The following is a 19540-nucleotide window of genomic DNA, read 5'->3' on the forward strand; positions in this document are numbered from 1 at the left end:
CTTCACAGATGGATTTAGTCGGCGCACTGGAGTTGTCCTACTCGGCCTGCCCGTAAAATTGGGTAATAGTAACTGATTAGGAACCTGTTGTAACTAAAAGTAAAAGGTATCAAATAAAACTTTCAAAAATATTCCTCATATTCTTCTTCCGAGAATTCAGATGGGACAAGGTCAGACTCCCTGCATGCCCTCTTCGTTCCATGGCAGGAGCATAGGCTGCAACATCCTTTCATTTTTGAGCAGCTACAGTCCTTCGCACATCTTCCGCTTTTGCATCTGCAGTAAGCTTCCAGGCTTGATGCTTCTTTATAGCTTGGAACGACCGCATCTACTCCCCTTTCCGCCATTTTCCATCCATGGAGGAGTGGATGTGGAATGCTTGGCCGATCCTGTACTGACGACAAGATTATCCATGTAGCGAATATAGCTCCTTGTATGCATGGCTCGAAGGTGTCGTCAGAAGGTGGCAGTCTTCTCACATCTTGTTTCTGGTACCAAATGTAAGCCCTTACACTGGCCAGATTGAATCCGGCCTGTTTACCGTAAATTTCAATGACCAGGGATTTTGGTGGGTCGGAAACTTCTGTAAACGCGTCGACTGAAAGCTTCCCTACTGCATCCTTGATCCGCTCTGTCACAAACACTATTTTTGAGGGAAAAGTTGGAGACGCCGCGATGTTTAAGAGAGAAGCTTTCCCGACGCCGAAGAAAAAGTTCGTTGTGTCAGACCCTGACAGACAGTGCACGAACGCTAACATAATCTGCTTCTCTTTGGACAAGTGGACTCCATCCGCCAGCTCGTGTACTAGGATAATGTAAGTCGGGAATTTCAAGAAAAGTTCGCTCAGTCCCTCAGCTTGAAACTCTTCCACAAAAAAATGAACACAGGTTATTGCCACGTCTGCGTCTTTGGCATGCACAACGATACTACAAGCATAACGGCTAGAGTACTTGGCATATGTAATAAGGTGCTGGTCAGCCTCTTCGTGGATGGAGGACAAGAATTCCTCGTAGTCACAGTGTTCTGCCAAAGTTGGACTGCAGCCACGCTTGACAAGAGACACTTTGAATCTCTCCTTGAACCCACCTGAGAGAAAAAGGTTGAGTGCGTTCAGAAGCTGATCACCCATCTGCTCCCAGGTTTCATACAAAATTTCGAGGAGCCGGCTTTTAGATGCTGAACTTGCAAGTACGGCATCCCATTCTTCAATTGTGCTAAGAGCGGAAATCTGGAGGTTTTTCCCTTTCCCTCGTCGGAGTCTGCATGCTGATTTCAAGAAGATCGACTCTCCGGTGTCCGTGAGCTTCCCAAACAGCCCGTCGTACCAATCTGCGACAATGTGGACTTCAGGAATACCCACTGGAAGATCATTCAGCAACGATAGAAGCAATCTTTCCGCGAAGGATTTGACTGTTTCAAACCTAGCTGGCCGACATGACCTTATGTTGGAAATTAGGTCAATGATGTGTACTGTAGCTGATATTGTTTATTTGGATTTCAAAGTCGCCGGCCAAGCTGTAAGTCCTCCTTTTTTTCTTAGCCAGTTCAACAGCACAGCTTTGTTCCCCGTCCTCATTTTCCAGCCAGAGGATGTCTTGGTTGATTGTTGCGGAACATGTTCAAAAATGGATGGAGGGAAAGGAAGAATCTCTTTTGTGACTATCTATGCAACTGCTTTCTCCTTTTCTTCGCCATAGCTCAACTGAGCAGTAATGATTCTCTTCAAGGCTGTTACTTCAAAGCTCAGGAGATCGGTTCTAGGGACACCCTTCACTTTCTGAGTTTTCCTCTCTGAAGGGAAAGTTCGAAGTGCAACCTTTTTCACATCTTCTTTCCTGTTGCACAGAAAATCCTCAATCACCTCTTTTCCTTTTGTTGCTCCGCAAGTAATATCAGAAACAATCTTCTCATCGTCCACAACTTCTGACGTCACAATATTCGCTAGGTCGAACTCCACTCTGCTTAACGGATTGCCACATGTAGTGAAAATTTCTTGAACTCTATCTCGCGAAAGTTGTAATCGCATCGTCGTCGACTGATTGTCTTTGTGATGTTTCAGTGTCTCTGTGGATACGTTGACTACTTGCAGGAAACCATTGCTGATGGCAGCGGAAATCGGTAAGGTAAGAATCAAAGCTTCAGTCTGTCTCATCCATTTGTTCTCCTATTATTCCGGCCGTCGCCTTTGCATCCTTGTTCACTGTACATTCCAGTATCTGATCGGACCAAGTGGCCGTGAACTTTGTGTGCGTTTCTCTTTGCTACGAAGTATCTTTTCATGAACTTCCTGTGTACATCAGAAAAGGTTTTTGGTAAACTTCGCATGTCTAATAGGTACTGTATGAGACATCTTGTATACTGAGGATGGTCAGCCGCCGCCAAGTATGGCACCATCCGAGCAGCTGCTATCAAATGAGACTCCCAGTCACAGTCTCGTTCAGCATGAATGAATTGCATCGCTATTTCAAGTATTTCCAAAAACTGCTGCTAGAAAGCAAACTTGGGCGACGCATTTCGTAGGGTGTTGAAGGCATTCATCGTGGGAGCCAAAGTGATTAAGGTATCGTTTGCCTCCTGAAGTGCAGTTCGCGCGTCAGCACCGTTTGCCAATGAAGTCCAGAATAACTCAATGGCACTACCCAGCTGGTCCAGACGGGATGTCTTCTTGTGCTTTGGAGTAATACTCTTCCAAGGACTCCCAATAGAGGGCTAGCAAGACCTCGTACAGTATGAAGTAGGCATTGAAAGCTTGGTAGTAGCTTTTCCCTTGAAATACCTTTTCGCAAGTACCAGGAAGCAGCAGCTTTGTCTGCACTATAATCTCTTTGAGTCCGGAGCTGTCCATTATTTTACCAACTGCCTTAAGATAGTTGAGCAGGAAGTGGAAGCCTCCCATCCGGGTATTTACTTTTCAATCCCTGTGCTAGCTGATAAATGAAGAGATCTTGCGTGACCACCGTATCGTCACATCCGACAGCTTTACTTATCGCCATGAACGTTTGCAGAGATTTTTCGACTGTGGCATGGTTGTTTGGTGCTTCATGAGGAAAAGGCAAGTAAAACACTTTGCTTTTAGGAACATTTTCCTTCGAGACTTTACTGCAAATCGTTCGATAGCTTGGTAACGACGGGGGACTTTCTCTTCCGAGGCCACAAGCTGTGTTGGGCATTCTCTAGTCAGCATTATTGCCTTGTCCAAGTGTCTAATTTCTTTTGGATTCTCGAGAAGTAAGTTAACAGGAAGGAGTTCTTTCTCGATCATCGTTTTCCTTAAGACCTTCGATCCCTGACACTTGATTTCAAGCTTTTCTTTCGGTAGACATTCAACTGACCTGTTTCTCTGGCTTTTAGATGACACGGCGACTTTTGATTGGGTGTTTTTTGAGAGTTCCGAGGTCTGCACCATTGTCATACTAGTAATATGAGTCGATGTGCCATCGAGGGAAGACCATAGACAGTCGAGGTTGTCATGCATGAATTGGATCAAAGACTCATCATCTTTTAGTATGCCAGGAGGAACATAGACGCTGTCTGCTGTGGTGTGAGTCCTCATTTCGTCTACCGCTGTTGCTAGGAGTCGTCGAATGGTATCGTACGATACCCCAGAACCACTTTTTTTCAGAACTTGAAGAATATCTCTGCTTCTAGTCTTATGATAAACATAAACTGAAAGCCCAATATGTTTCGGGGTTTCAACGTAAATCCCGAAAAATAAAATATCTTGGGCTATGTTCATAAGTCTTTTTCTGTCTTCGGCATGCAGTCTTGTTTTACCTCTGGATTGTTCCACCGTTCTTCTTCTTCAAGAAGGTAAACAAGAAAGTTGTGGAGCTCTTTTGGTATCATTTGGGAGATCTGGTCGAGTGTTATTTGCACGTCTTCTGTTTTGGCGTTTAGCTTTCTTCTTCGCAAGCGGGTTACAGTCTTGTTTTACCTATAGGATTGTCCCACCGTTCTTCTTCTTCAAGAAGGTAAACAAGAAAGTTGTGGAGCTCTTTTGGTATCATTTGGCAGATCTGGTCGGGTGTTATTTGCACGTCTTCTGCTTTGGCGTTTAGCTTCTGATCAGTGATTGCTCGCTTCAAAATCTTGGCTGCAGTGGATAGTGTATTTCTATCCTTGTTGCCAAACACTGTACTATTTCTAGTGCTACACCGGTGCGATGGAGCCTGCGATCCATTGCTTTGGTTGCCGGAAAGTGGTCTGCTGTCTTTGTTCACTGAAACTTGTTCGGGTTTAACTGAGTTCTTTAAGTCCGAGCGCTGTTTCAAACTAATGTCAAACTCTGCATCGCAGTCACTGGATTCGGCTGTCACCACTGGCAAGATATCTTGAAAATAGCTCGAATCACTGCTGCTGCCATCTTTTCGGAACCCACACGCACAAACTCCTCTTCGACGGTTTGCTGAACGCTGTTCATAGCAACGATTAAACTCTCAGCAGAAATTCTCTCGCGAAGAAAAAGATGTCAAAATGTCCCGGCTGCAAAATGACGCTCAGAGAAATTCCGTAATGCTGTAAAAGTATTCTTTTCAAGCGGGTTGACTGATAGTTTCTTCTGATTTTTGGGTCTGTTCTATACAAGATTGAAACAAATGAAGTGCGCAGTTGACAGAGTCTCACCGCAGAGTCTTCCTTAATAAGTTTCAAAATGCACTTCTCGTACGTCTGTTTCACCAGCTGGGCACTTGCCTTTTTCATAAACTGTAGTAAGCACACGATGCGGTACTGAACATCACTTGCTACCATGTCAATGCTACAACCGAGGCCATTGTCCAAACGGAGGAACACATCCGGGAATTCTTCTCTGAGCTGTGTAGCGGCTGCATAAATGTTGTGTGCCCTAGCATTTTTGGCAGCTTTTATCAGTGGTACTTTCTGTCCGCTAACTTTCTTCTGTGTTTTTCCACCAATGACACATTTCTGTCGATATTCAAATTCTGGTGCAAAAAGGCTCCTTGAGGATCTGCTTGTATTGGTTTCGCTCACTGGCTGATTGGGTACAAGTCTGTACAGATCCTTCCGACATGATGGATGCCATTTAGGATTGTTTTGCAAAAAACTATCAACGTTTTCTAATTCAGTTGCAAGGTCGGCAGAGTGATCACTGCGCAGACGTGATGCACATTTTTCGAGGATTGCAACATTCTTCACCCTGTAGAGGGAATCTTCTGTCACATCCTGGCAAATCACACGCTTGCTGTAGTTGACTGATAATCTGAATTTTTTACTATGGTGTCAGCTCAAATGGCAGCCGCTGCATACTTTGTGGGATATTCTCTCACGATTTCTCAGAATCTGTAAAATAAAAGAGTGGATAAAAGATAAAGTACGTAAAGCGTGAATTATTGGACCATCCAAAACTGATACGTCAGCTACATTTTACTAGAGCTGTATTATGGCACATCTTTGCAAGGGTCCTCTCTAAGCTCAAGCTGGAAAAAGAATTGAAAATGCTTCCTTAAATATCTGATTGTATGATTTCTTCCCACAAAATTGAGTTGAGATAAAATGAGCCTGAAGAGGACTCTAGCTAAGAAGGGACGGAAAGAGCTCTAATAAACTGTAGCTGACGTATCCGTTTTGCATTGTCAAACATGATTGTGAACATTCTAATAATCACCGTCTGTCACATTGACCAATTTTCATGGTTATCTTAGGTAATGTTATCTTTATCACCACTGAGTTTGTGTGACGGACCACCTTGACTAAACGTCCTAAACGACTTGACCAAAATGAGGCGTAGAGTGGCGAACTGTGGAACGTGGGCGAACTTTCTGAATCGTCGTGATACCAAGATCACTTGCTATCCGGTACTGACACCCAAGAACCCGAAAACTACACCTTTGTCGATGTTTTGAGCCATACTTCTAACAAACCGATCGTGTCCCATAAAATAATTGTTTATATGCACAAATAACACTAATTAGCTGTAAACTTTGACAGTATTACATCATCACTTCAGGGTCAATGACTTTCTATCTGTCCAGGAATGAATAATTCTACCTGCTGTCACGTGATGAAAAAAAAAAATTCCCGCTAGGTTGCTGGTTACTAAACAAAATTCCTATGTAAACCGCTGTAAAAAGTGTACTATTTTTTTTTTTTTTTTTTTTTTTTATAACAAAAATCATATTCATGTAGCCCCAAGTCTATTCTTTCGATTGATGTAAGAGTACGCTGGATTTGACCAATCTTATCTGTAAAAAAATTAGAATCGTCGAATCCCATTATAGGCCAAATTTGGTGTTTTTGGCCCATATCTCAGAAACGCCCCAACGGCGAACATGCACCTTACGATATTCGTTTTCAGCATGGTCGACTACCCTGGGATCCACCCTTAACATTTGTGTAACTTCCGGCATGGGTACTAATCGAAATAAGCGAAATACAGAATCTGGCGCTCTGACTAGGATCTTGGACAAGTATAAACGCATATGCTTTGATCCAATTTGTCAATCACGGATATAGCCTACAATGGCTGGTGAACAATATTAACATCTTCGCAGTCCCTCCATGTAAGACCAATTCAGTGCTTAATTTTGTAGCAGCCAATTGCTGGCGATGGGTATCAAAGTAAGTATCTGAGAAATCAAACTTGTGAGAATAAGGAACGAATTTTTGTCTTTTGTCTATATTAACTGTACATGTCTCATTTTAGTGCATCTTGTCATCCTGGAATAATTTTTAAACCTGATTTTTTTTTTGTTGCATTAATTTTTTTTTTTGTCTAGATCACTCTACTGGCTTGTTCACTAGATCACTCTACTGGCACTGCTCTGACAATATTAAAACGTATTTTAAGTAAAACAAAATCACTGAATAAGATAGGTTTTTTTGCGGTTTGCTTATTATGGATATTGTAAATATTGCTACCTGCGCAGTCGAAGAAAAAAATATATTTGAATAATTACAGAATGGCAAGTTGTGCTCCCATGAGACATACAGATAATAAAGACATTTTTTTTTGCCGGATACTTTTTCTGAATGGTGAGAATATTGCTGTATGTACTTTCAAAGTTGTGCACCTGAAATTACTAACCTGAGATTTTATTTTGCAGGTGGTAAACTGAAAACTCCATCTCAAGCCGACAGCGAATCGCTACAAGCCAAATGGGTTAGTAAAGTTGAAGAACTTAGCTTACGTGCAAGAGATGTCATAGCAGTGGTCGAACAAGCCAGGCATTTTAAGTTAGCTAAAGGAACGCTACATCCTATGTCTGCTCCCGGTTAACACTCATTACGGACGTCTGTTAATGAGATTGGTCATTTGTGGAAGAAAAATGGCCAAGTAAGTAAAAAACAAATTGGTAATTCAAATATGGGATCTATTCACTTAATGCAAGTTGAGGACTCCAAGCTGCTTGTTCGGATCCTTCCTTATAAAGCTTTTTGATTGGTTTTAAGTTGCTTTTCCATAATGAACTTGTTTATTGTCACGATTATTGGCATTTCCATCTGAAACTAAGTTTTGCTTTCTTGTTATGTTTGCTAAGACCATTTTTCCGAATCCAAAGGGCAATCCTGACTGGGTTCGACGAGATTCCTGAGCCATTAATTTTGAATGAGGACAAATCTGGGACGCGTGATCGCTCTACACGTGTCTAAGAAGCAGTAACGATGACTCAATTCTGTGGTTGCGGAATCGTGTCTTATTTACTACGGAGGAACTTAAAGTTATAAATTAAGCCAAATCATTCGAAGAAAGGAATCTTTTCAACACTCCTTTGTAAAATATTAACTAACTAGCAGTGAGGCCTGTCTGACGATAGGCATGAAACAGGAATAAAAAACGCAGCCTACATTGTTAAATGAGGTTTGGAGAAAAATTGTTCCCTCCCCCTCCACAGAAAAAAACAGAAGTCGAAACTGTGTTGCCTCCTGCCCCTCCAGAGTGGGTTTTAGGGGAAGGACAGAGGGGCCTTGTCCTGGGCGCAAAATTTTGAATAAATAATCTAACGGTTATAATAAAGATTTTCCCCTGGGCTCAAGACAGGCCAGAACCGCTACTGCGCCCCTCCCTCCCAGCAAAAATGTTTCTGAAAGCCTTTTATTCATTCCCTCTATTGTGACACAAAACAAAGTAGACTTACCGAGATTATGACATTGAAAATGCTGATTTAGAAATGGTGAAGATTCTCCTCCTCTATAATCGAACTCTTAATCGTTTGTACGCGTAAAATGTGCTATATATTTTTTCCTCCACTAGTGCAACTTCTACGTAAAAATAACTGCATTCTAAAAGAATCATTTAAAATGTTTCTATACCGTAGTGGTTATACTTTTGATATTACACTTCTAAGTTTTGTTAGCACTTCCTGATATCCCTCTACCACTAATTCGACCCCCCCCCCAAAAAAAAAACTCGCATCACCCCTTTCGACCTTCTTCTTTTGCTTCCCATTCTTTCCGCAGTTTCCTGTCGCAAGTAAAAATATCGACAAAAAAAAAGTGTTTCCACCCGCAATTAAGTTGGAAAACCTACTGTGTGAACAGCCAGTAACTCAAAATCTAAAAATGTCAATACCAAAATGAGGGATTTAGAGAAAATTTGCTTGAAAAGAACGAGGAGTTGAATGTATCTTTACATTGAGATTTATTGCTCCAACAGTTTTCTGTTCATGTAAATGTACAAGAAAGCATATATTGTACGCTACTCCTTTCAGTGTTCTGTTATATTTTAAAAGGTATAGTAGCAATAGGTAGTTGAAAACAAATATCCAGATACGAATTATGCTCGTAATTGGTAATAGCTTGGTAGAAATTTTTTTCCAACTCCGAATATAATCCGAATTCAATCTAAAGATCTCTACTCCGATGGATTCCGGTTTCCTAGAATATTTGTGTATTTTTATGCAAATGATAAAAATTATAAGACTTCAGATAGCCACAGCACTTAATCAAGTTTCTATTAGAAATGTTAGTGATGCAACGGTTGACTATGAATGATTTCTTGTTTCCGAATTTCAGGCTTAAAACCTAATAACAAAAAAATACTCAAAACTAAAGTGTATGTTAAGAAGTTACAGTTTGTGTCCATCAGTGGTGTAGTTAGGAAGACCACAAACAGATGACTGTGACCCTCCAAATATATTTTTGCTGCGTTTATGTTTAAGTTTGACTCAGAAAAGAGAATGTCGTTCTTTCACTCTGCTACTACGACTAAGAACTCAGCGTACCACCAAGCCGCCTGAGGTCCTGAGAGCTGCGCCCAATCCTCCACTCTGATCTATTGAAAGCTTCTCTTTACGCTCTCCTACGAATTAACAATTTTATTTGAATCCTTCATTATAATCACTTACCATCCCGTTTGGGGACGACCTGCTTTTTGCTTGGCCCCAGATGGATGGCCAAAAAGCAGACTATTTGGCAACCTGTCATCCTTTATTGATAGAACATGGTGTGCAGGCTATTTGGCAACATGTCATCCTTTATCGATAGAATATAGTGTAACAACTTTTACCCTCCTTTCAATACAGCTCTAACCATAGTTGTAGGTAGTCACGGTCGTAAGTGGTCGCAGTCGCAAAGTAGTTATAGATACAAATAGTGACAGTCGTTATTGCAAGTAGCAAGTTTTTAGAATAACTTTATCTTTACTGAGACAGCACTGTAAATATGTAATTATAAAATAAAATCAAGTTGCCTTTTTTTGTTGTGGGTTAGCTTCTCCAAAACGTCTTCTGCATTGACTGGAACATCCCTGTGTATGGATAATAAGGCCAATTTATTAAGCCGTTCCTAACCTGGGGCACTCCTGGTATAAGATTTCACTCTTCTCAGGGTAGAAAAAGAACCCTCGCACGTAGCCGTAGTGATGGGAATTGTTGCACCAATCTTCAAACATTTCTGTAGAGTGGGGAAAATGTTCTTATCACATTATTTTAAGCACGCTATGAAATATTTTGGTGCCAAGTTTCCCGACTGTATTCACATTCTCTTCCACAGACATAACTCAGCTTGCAAGCTTCCCCTATAGCTGTCTGCATCAAGATACCAAAAATTAGTCAGAGTATTCGATATATCCTTAGTTTTTTCCTCATCGAGGGAAATACAGTGCTGAGGAATTAGGTGTCGCAGTAACTCCATCAACTTTCTATGACTAAGGAATTGCTGATGCAGCGGCTGCAGAAAGTAGTCCATAAATTGAATAAACACAGAAAGTCGGTAATACGTTTCAGGATCCTCTAACGCTGTTGCGGAATTATTCCTATACTTTTGTTTTGGAGCTCATCTGGGCACTAATGCTGATTTCATAATCTTGACACAGTTCAGTCCCCTCTGTAAAAACTGGATGAAGCATTTTGAGAAAGTATACGAGATATATAGTTTCTGATTGCAAAGATGTCGACATATTGTGTGACAAACTAAAAACTTTATTAACATTAACCATAGCTGCAAAAAAACTGCATCTTTCAATAATAGATAACAAAGAATAATATTTGCTTGAAGACTCAGAATCTAAATCAGGATGTTCTTGAATTTCCCTCATAGCCTTACAGATAATAATGAACATCTCTATAAACAAAATGATTGCTTTTAAGTGCTCCATCCATCTAGTCTCGCAAAATGTGTTCAATCTTATTCTTTTTGTTCATGTGATAAGATTAATTTCTTGAACAATCTGTTTGAAAATGTTTGGGTGTTTAGGTGAAATTCTAAAGAAATTAATTACTTCTTTCAAAGTTCCTAGACAATTTCTTTTAACAGGTATGTTGTACAAATGACACAGGGCTAAGTCTAAGGAGTGACTTGCACAGTGAACATAGACTGCATGGGGAAAAATTTCACGGAGTACAGCAGCCCAGCCTTGAAACTGGCCGCTCATAGATGAAGCTCCATCATAACCTTGGCCCCTTAAGTATTTTAATTGCTTCCCATTCCAACGAAGGTTTATATCAACCAACCAAGGTCTGCTATCAACCAACTGTTTCTTTTTGAAAAAGTCTATAATTTTTTATTTTCGTTTTGAAATGACGGAAGGCTAATTAACAAACAGTGGCGTAGACTTCTATATAAACACTGAAAAAGCACACACGTGCTTTAAATGAAATTCAATGATCTTAGGAGCCCGAGGTTATAACAGCACGTGGCTTACTTGGCATCCATCGGGCATTGTTTCCAAATGCATTTTCACAAGACAAAAATTTTCATGTGGAAATTGTCACACGTTACCTACTTGTTGTGAATACATTAGTCTACATCAATGGGATCAAAAACCCATAATGAATTTGGTTATCTTTTAAGACAGTTTTGTTCTAAATTTTATTTTATAAAATGAATAAATCATTCAGTTTTTATCCTCATCACAATAAGATTTACAGCGTACATTATCTTTTTGATCTATACGATTACTCAAGATCCATAAGAACGTCGACCCTTCAGGGGAAATTTCTGGGGGGGGATGTATCCCCGTTATCCACCCTCTGGGTTTTTTCCTGAGCCACAGTCACAAATAGTAGCAGTTCCCAGCAGCTACAATTGCAGTCACATTCCATCATCGGTCACAAGTAGTCGCAATCCCATCCGCAAGTAGTCGTAACCGAAGTTGTGAGTAGTCATAGTCGCAGTCGCAGTTGCAAGTAGTAACAGTTGCAGGCACAGCATTAGTAGCAATAGTTGTCCTCAGAGTTTCAATTTAATACCCTTAGCCGCTTCTAAGATATTGCAGATAAGCCCTTTTGATAACCTGGATGCAAATAGTGTCTTGTTTTATTTTAACATTCCCTGAAGTTTCACCTTAATACCCTTGTTCTGACACACCCAGCATCAAGCTACCCTCTCCCCCCCCCACTTCCCAATTATAAATCCTGTGTGTTATACAATGGGCAGATTGTATGACTTGCAACCCTTCCCAAAGGGCTTTTTACCGTAGGCATTGCTGATACACCTTTTTGACAACCAGCTTCCACGTAGTGTGTTTTGATTTTGTTTAATATTCCCCTCAACGTTTCATGAAAGAAGTCGCAAGTAAAAGTAGTTGTAGTTACAGTGGCGAGTAGTCGTAGTTCAAAGTCGTATGTAGTCACAGTTGCATGTAGTTTTTGCTGCAAGTCATCTTAGTCGTAGTTGCAAGTGCGGGTAGTAGTATTTGCAAGTAGTCGCAGTTGCAGTTGTAGTAGCAGCAGTATTAGCCCTGAAAGTTTTAAGTTAAAACCCTTACCCGTTTCCATGATATTGCAAATGCGCCTTTTTCATAAACTAGATGCACTAAGCGTCTTTTGATTTAGTTCACCGTACCCTAAGATACTCCCCAAAGTTTCACCTTAATACCCTTAGCCTTTTTGCGCACACCCATGGTTAAATATTCCCCCTTTCCCAGTAATAAATGTTGTATATAAAAACGGACAAATGACATAATTTATATTCCTTGCTCCAAAGGCTCTAGGGGCATGGCATCCATTGGAACATAATTGTTAGACCTATTGATTATTTTGAAGAAAATGGCTTTCCAAAATTTCTATCAGTGTTAAGGGGGTATTTCAAAAGAACGAGGGGGCTGGTTGCCCTTCGATCGCTCTTCAACATCCCCCTCAACATGCCCCGAAAGTGCCAACTCATTCCCTTAGTAGCTCCTTAGATAGTGATAATACGTCTTTTGACAACCATCCTCCATATAGTGTTTGGAATTTGTTCGACATCCTCCTTAACGTTTCCTGAAAGTCTCACCTTAATACCCTAAGCCTTTTTGGAGACCCAAGATCAAACTTGTCCCTTTTTCCTAATAACAAACCTTATATGTGAACAACGGACAGCCTGCATAGCTTACAGTCGTTAGTAGTACAGTAATTATAGTGGAATAAGAGAATTTGATGCATATTTTACTTATATTCAATACTTTATATTTACTACTGATAAAATGTAACAATTTAATATGATTTAATATTTAATGGATGTTTAGATATCAATATCTAAATAATTATTATTATCTTTAGCGTTTCTTTCTATAACCTTTAAAATCATAATTTTATCTATTTTTTTAATTTCTTTTTAAAATCAGCTGGTGTAGAATCCGATTTTTTTTGGTGCAAAGAAATCAACCACCTAACCTTTAAAATGAAAGCAATAACGAGTTTATTTCCATATTTAGTTTTTACACATTTCATTGCTTTAATTTCGTATTCAATTCCTAGATCCAAGTCTTCTTTTTTAACGGTTCGATTGTGTTTATTTTCCATTTTCATTTCTCTTAACAATTTCTCCATTTATAAGGTGACGATTTTATTAGATAAATTTCAGGATCGGAAATAATATATAGATTAACATGTAATCATAGGCAGCGCGCTAGCGCTGCCTAAGTAAAGAACGATGTGGGCACAATGTGTTTTTTCTCCACCCGGGCACTTCGTATCGAAGGAGTTGTCGTAGGAATTTCGAACAGAGCTCATTCAATTAAAAATTGGAGTGGCTAGTGCCCTTTTTAATAGTGGAAAGTGATTGGAGGGCAACTAGCCCTGCCCCCCCCATGCTTATCATTCCCCCAAACACATCCAATCAAAATTTTGAGATAGACACTTTGTTCAGCATAGTTGATTCCAGATATAAAATATGTTTTTGAGGAGGACACTCCCCCACAACCCTCAGGGAAAGCGTTTTAAGTTATGCCCTGGGGGTATACAGGTTTTTATAGAAGGCGTTGTCGTAGAAACTTCAAAATAGGCTCATTCGATTGGAAATTAAAAGGGCTAGTACCTTTTTTAATATTCGAAAGTGATTGGAGGGCAACTAACCCCCCTCCACGCTCTTCATTCCCCCAAACACATCCAATCAAAATTTTAAGATAGCAATTTTGTTCAGCGTAGTTGATTTCCAGATAGAAAATATGTTTTTGAGAAGGACACTCCCCCACAACCCTCAGGGCAAGGGTTTTAAGTTATGCCCTCAGGGCATATAAGGTTTTTTATAGAAGGTGTTGTCGTAAAAGGTTCAAAAAAGGCTCGTTCAATTAGAAATCCAAAGGACTAGTGCCTTTTTTTATAGTCGAAAGTAATTGGAGGGCAACTAGCCCCCCCCCACGCCCCTCCGGTCCCCAAACCCATCCAATCAAAATTTTGAGATAGCCATTTTGTTCAGCATAATTGTTTCCCAGATAGAAAATATGTTTTGAGGAGGACACTCCCCCAGAACTCTCAGGGCAGGGATTGTAAGTTATGGTCTTGGGAAATATAAGATTTTTATAGAAGGCCTTGTCATAAAAATTCCAAAGAAGGTTCATTCGATTGGAAATTAAAGGGCTAGTACTATCCTTAATAGTCAAACGGGATTGAAGAACCAATAGAATCCCCCCCCCACGCCCATCATTCTCCCAAACACATCCAATCAAAATTTTGAGATGGCGATTTTGTTCAACGTAGTTTCAAGTTCTGGAAATTAGGTCTTCGAGGATGACAACCACCTCACAGTCCTTAGGACTAGGGTTTTAAGTTATGCCCTGGGGGTATATAAAGTTTTTATAGAACGCAATGTCGTAGAAAGTTCAAAAAGGGCTTATTTGATTAGAAATTGAAGTGGCTTGTGCCCTTTTTAATAGTCGAAAGTAATTGGAAGGCAACTAACTCCCCTTCCACGCCCACCATTTCCCCAAACACATCCAATCAAAATTTTAAGATAGCCATTTTGTTCCTCGCAAATAAAGTTCAGGAAATTATACCTTTGAGCAGGACACTCCCCCCACAGTCTTCAGAGCAAGGGTTATAAGTTATGCCCTGGGGGCATATAAGTTTTTATTGAAATCTTTGTCGTAGAAACTTGAAAAAGGGCTCATTCGATTGGAAATTCAAAGGTCTAGTTCCCTTTTTAATAGTCGAAAGTGATTTGAGGGCAACTAGCCACCATCTCTCGCCCACCTTTTCCCCAAACACATCCAATCAAAATTTTTAGATAGCTATTTTATTCAGTGTTTTGGATTTCCAGATAGAAATTATGTTTTTGAGGAGGACACTGTCCCACAGCCCTCAGGGCAAGGGTTGTAAGTTATGCCCTGGGGGCATATAAGGCTTTTATTGAATGCGTTGTAGTAGAAACTTCAAAATGACTCATTCGATTGGAAATTGAAATGGCTAGTGCCCTTTTTAATAGTCGAAAGTAATTGAAAGGCAACTAACACCCCCTTCCACGCCCACCATTTCCCCAAACATATCCGATCAAAATTTCTTGATAGCCATTTTGTTCCACGAAGTTTAAAGTTAAGGAAAATATACCTTTGAGCAGGACACTCTCGCCATAGTCTTCAAGGCAAGGGTTATAAGTTATGTCCTGGGGACATATAAGGTTTTTACTGAACTGGGCAACTAACCCCCCTCTCACGCCTACCATCTCCCCAAACATATCCAATCAAAATTGTGAGATATCCATTTTGTTCAACCTAGTCGAAAGTTCTGGAAATTAGGCCTTTTAGGATAAAAACCCCATCAGAGCTTTCAGTACAAGGGTTGTAATTTCTGCCCTGGAGGCATATAAGGTTTATATAGAAAGTTGTTGTAGACATTTGAAAAGGGGCTCATTTGATTGGAATTTGAAATTGCCCTTTTTAATAGTCGAAAGTAAGTGGAGAGTAATTAACCCTCCTTTGACGCCCTCCATTTCCCCAAACACATTCAATCAAAGCTTAGAGATAGCCATTTTGTTCAACGTAGTTGAAAGTTCTGTAAATTATGTATTTAAGGATGACAAACCCCCGAGAGTCCCCAGCGCAAAGGTTGTAAGTTATGCCCAGGAGGTATACAAGGTTTTTGATGATAGAGTTGTCGTAAAAACTTCAAAAGGGGCTCATTCAATTGGAAATTGAGAGGAATAGTGCCCTTTTTAATAGTTGAAAGTGATTGGACGGTAACTAACCCCTCTCTCACGCCCACAATTCCCCCAAACACATTCAATCAAAATTTTCAGATAGCCATTTTGTTCAACGTAATGGAAAATTCTGTAAATTAGATCTTTGAGGATGACAACCCCCCACCCCCACCCAGCCCACTGGGCAACGGGTGTAAGTTATATTCGAGGGACATATAAGAATTTTATTGAAAAGAATGTTGTAGAAACTTCAAAAGCTCTAATTTGATTGGAAATTGAAAGGGCTAGTGCCTTTTTTAATAGTTGAAAGTGATTGGAGAAAGACTAACGCCCCTCTCACGCCCACCATTTTCCCGGACACATCCAATCAAAATTTTGAGATAGCCATTTTGTGTAACGTAGTTGAAAGTTCTGGAAACTAGGTCTTAGAGGATGACAACCACCCTCACAGCCCATAGGGTAAGAGTTGTAATTTATGCCCTGGGGCCATATAAGGTCTTTATAGGAAGTGTTGTCGTAGAAACTGAAAAAACGCTCATTCGATTAGAATTCGAAAGTCCTAATCCCCTTTTTAATATTCGAAAATAATTAGAAGGCTCAATATTTTTAAGGCAAGGATTGATGTGGACATAATGTATTCTTTTTTTGATGTTGTTGTTGTTTAGATCAGGGCACTTTTTATTAAAGGAGTTGTCGTAAGAACTTTGAAAAGGGCTCATTCGATTGAAAATAGAAAGGACTGATGCCCTTTTTAATAGTCGAAAGTGATTGGAGGGAAACTAATCCCCCACCCCCGCCCCCCCTTCCATTTGACTTTTTTTTTAAAAAATAAAAGTTGCCTTAATATTAAATCAAAATGTACTGTTTTCATTCTAATTACCAATAAGGCATCTCAGCAGTATCCAAAGAACGACTGAGGGTATTATGTTCAAACTTTTGGGGCTACTTCTGCTTTTCAAATTCAACTAAATCAAAATAGCATAAGTGTATCCATCCGATCGAAGAAACTAAACAGATTTTTCTGCGACTGGTATCAAGTTTTCCATTTCAGGTAAACTAGAGGAGGTATGAAACTAAATTAAACACTACTATTTGTGTCCAGGTTTTTAAAAGGGTGTATGTTGTTAAAATTTGCTGAAAATTTTTCTCCAGCATACAAATAGCAGGCCAAACTATAAATTCTAAAAAAAACGAAAAGATTTAAAGTATTATTTTCTTTTTCTCTGAAAAGACTATGTCAATATAAAAAGAACAGAAATTAATTAAAAAAACTTTTTCCACAAAATAAGTTTTTCAAAGAAAAGTAAAGAACTCCATTAAACAAAAAATAAACAAAAATAAAATCAAATAATCTACCAAGCGTGAAACTACCACAAATCAGCATCGATAAATAAATGAAACCCAAAACGAGCAGAAATTAACATAAGTTGGGCTCAAAACCCCTATGCCTTCCCAAGGCCAGAACATAATTTGCACTTTACTGAAAAAAATATAAATGTCTTTACTTTTATAACTAATAAATCAAATAATATTAAGATTTTGATTATTAAATATCAGTAAATGTATATTAAACTGACAATGCGCATTCATTTGTATTTTTTTCAGTAAAGTGCAAATTATGTTCTGCTCGTTTTGAGTTTGACTCGGTTATTTATTGTAATTACTGTTCGTTTTGGGTTTCATTTATTTATCGATGCTGATTTATGGTAGTTTCACGCTTGGTAGATTATTCGATTTTATTTTTGATCATTTTTTGTTTAATGGAGTTCTTTACTTTTCTTTGAAAAACTTATTTTTGTGGAAAAGGGGTTTTTTATTAATTTATGATAAATGACATCGATGTTTGTTTTTCTTTCTGAAAATATAACGCAGTAAATGTTATATGGAATATAAGGCTTATCATCTATCAAAAGTTTAATTTCTATATCAGCAGTTGTTCCAGATGCATGAATATTAGATTCATCTTTTGAAACATCAAAACAAAACAACGATTATACTGTTTTAAAGTCATTATAGTTAACAATAATTCCACTGTCAACGTTCCGATGTTTGTATCCTAAATTTAAAAATCTTCGATAAGCTTCAGAATAATCCTCATTATTCTTACTAAAATCACATTTTAAATCTTCTTCTGGATCTTTATATCCATTCACTCTAACTAGAATTCTACTCATATTCATATGATCAGAAACCATATTATTTTCTGAAGCATTATCATCTTTTTCTGTTTTTTTGTAATATTATAACAATTTAGTTGTATTATATCTTTTAGAAATTACTCTCCATGTCAATTCTTTCTCGTTTTTATTATCACGTTTATAAGTATTACACGCTTCCCATCTTAATTCAAATGAACTCTTTTTAACTAATTTACCTTCTAACTCATGTCTTATGAATAAATTAGGATTTAATGTTGGTAGAATCCAAAATAAATACTTTATATCTAATTTAAACTTTCGAGAACCCTTTTTTACAATCATATTATTGTTACTTTTCATTTTCAACGCAATTTGGTGTGTAACACCTCTAAATACGCGATTAATATAATACGTGATTAATGTAACAAAATCCAAATAATCCCGATACAAGTAACAATGGGTTTATTTAAAAAAAAAAATATATATACATCATCGAGTCCCTGAAGCAATGCTTGTGCGGGAGAAAACCCACCTATGAAAAAAAAAAACAAAAAAAAAAAATAATTAGAGCTCAACTTACCGGACCCGAAAACCAACGAACCTCCAAACAACACCCAACAAAATTATAATAATTATAATCATATTCAGCTGCAACTAAACCCTCCTCAAAAATAAAACTTAAGTGGCGTGGAATAATCCATTCAAAATATACACATCAAAACAATGGTTCTTTAGCGACTTACGAAAATCCTGCAAACCCCCAACAGTCCTCAAATCCTCAGGCAAACTCTCCCAAACTAACGGAACAACATGGCGAATTGAAAACCTAGACCTAGACGTGACCATAGCTGGTCTTCGCACCAACTGAGAAGATCGTGTCAAATGATCGTGAGTAGTAGACGCAAGACTAAACATTCCTGAAAAACATGATGGTAACTCCGAAGCTAAATATTTAAACATAAACAGAGCATTATAGAATACACATATTCCTGCTAACAGTAGAATTTTATACTCGCGGTAAAGATGCCTCACCGATACAGATATGTCAATTTGATTACCATAAAGAACTCTAATTGCCATATTCTGTGTTACACAAAGCGGATGGAGGTGAGTTACAAATGTTTTCGACCAAACCATACAACAGTACTTGAGATATGGGTGAACCATAGAAAAATACAACATTTTCAGAATTTCACACGGAAAAAGATACCTAAGTTTACGCATAATACCAATATTACGAGACAATTTGCTGTTAACAGATGCAATATGGTCTTTAAAACTAAGGCTTTCATCAATTATAACACCAAGGTATCTAGTACTAGTAGATCTTACAATAGTATGGTGCCCTACTTCTATATTATTAATCCATGGATAATGTCCAGTAATTCTACCATAAATCAAAAAATTCGACTTATTATGATTCAGTCTCAATTTATTTACTCGCATCCACTTTTCAATCGAAGAAATACCTTGTTTCAACATAGTCATCAGCTCATTTTCAGTTCTAGCAGCTACAGTGAAATGGGCATCATCAGCAAAACATGGTAGAATTCCTTTTGTACCGTAAGTATCAAGGTCCAAAGAACAAGACACATTACTTGAAGCTCTACAA

General features: G+C 38.7%; 2 protein-coding genes across 2 annotated transcripts in view; one reads left to right on the forward strand and one right to left on the reverse strand.

Moving 5' to 3' along the window:
- LOC148955321 (8-oxo-dGDP phosphatase NUDT18) overlaps positions 1-19540 on the forward strand; it is a 210832-nt gene that overhangs the window by 100992 nt on the left and 90300 nt on the right. The window contains 2 exon segments of the mRNA XM_089101510.1: positions 7063-7220; positions 7222-7292. Of these exon segments, the coding sequence (XP_088957636.1) occupies positions 7063-7220; positions 7222-7292 (229 nt within the window).
- On the reverse strand, positions 123-2153 carry LOC148955326 (uncharacterized). The gene is made up of 2 exons (XM_089104926.1): positions 1769-2153; positions 123-1477 (listed from the first exon to the last, which is right to left on the reverse strand). Exons 1-2 carry the CDS (start codon positions 2151-2153, stop codon positions 123-125), a joined length of 1740 nt encoding a protein of 579 aa, XP_088961052.1.

This window comes from Artemia sp. Qi Xiang Cuo, chromosome 2, assembly GCF_049724085.1.
Source record: "Artemia sp. Qi Xiang Cuo chromosome 2, ASM4972408v1, whole genome shotgun sequence".
Lineage (NCBI taxonomy): Eukaryota > Metazoa > Arthropoda > Branchiopoda > Anostraca > Artemiidae > Artemia > Artemia sp. Qi Xiang Cuo.

Bases quoted from the DNA above. Each gene is read 5' to 3' on its own strand.
- LOC148955326 (XM_089104926.1), bottom strand. From the start codon at position 2,153: ATGAGACAGACTGAAGCTTTGATTCTTACCTTACCGATTTCCGCTGCC. The intron at 1,478-1,768 runs GTGTCCCTAGAA...AAACAATATCAG, and splicing joins GAAAACTCAGAAAGTGAAGG to CTACAGTACACATCATTGAC.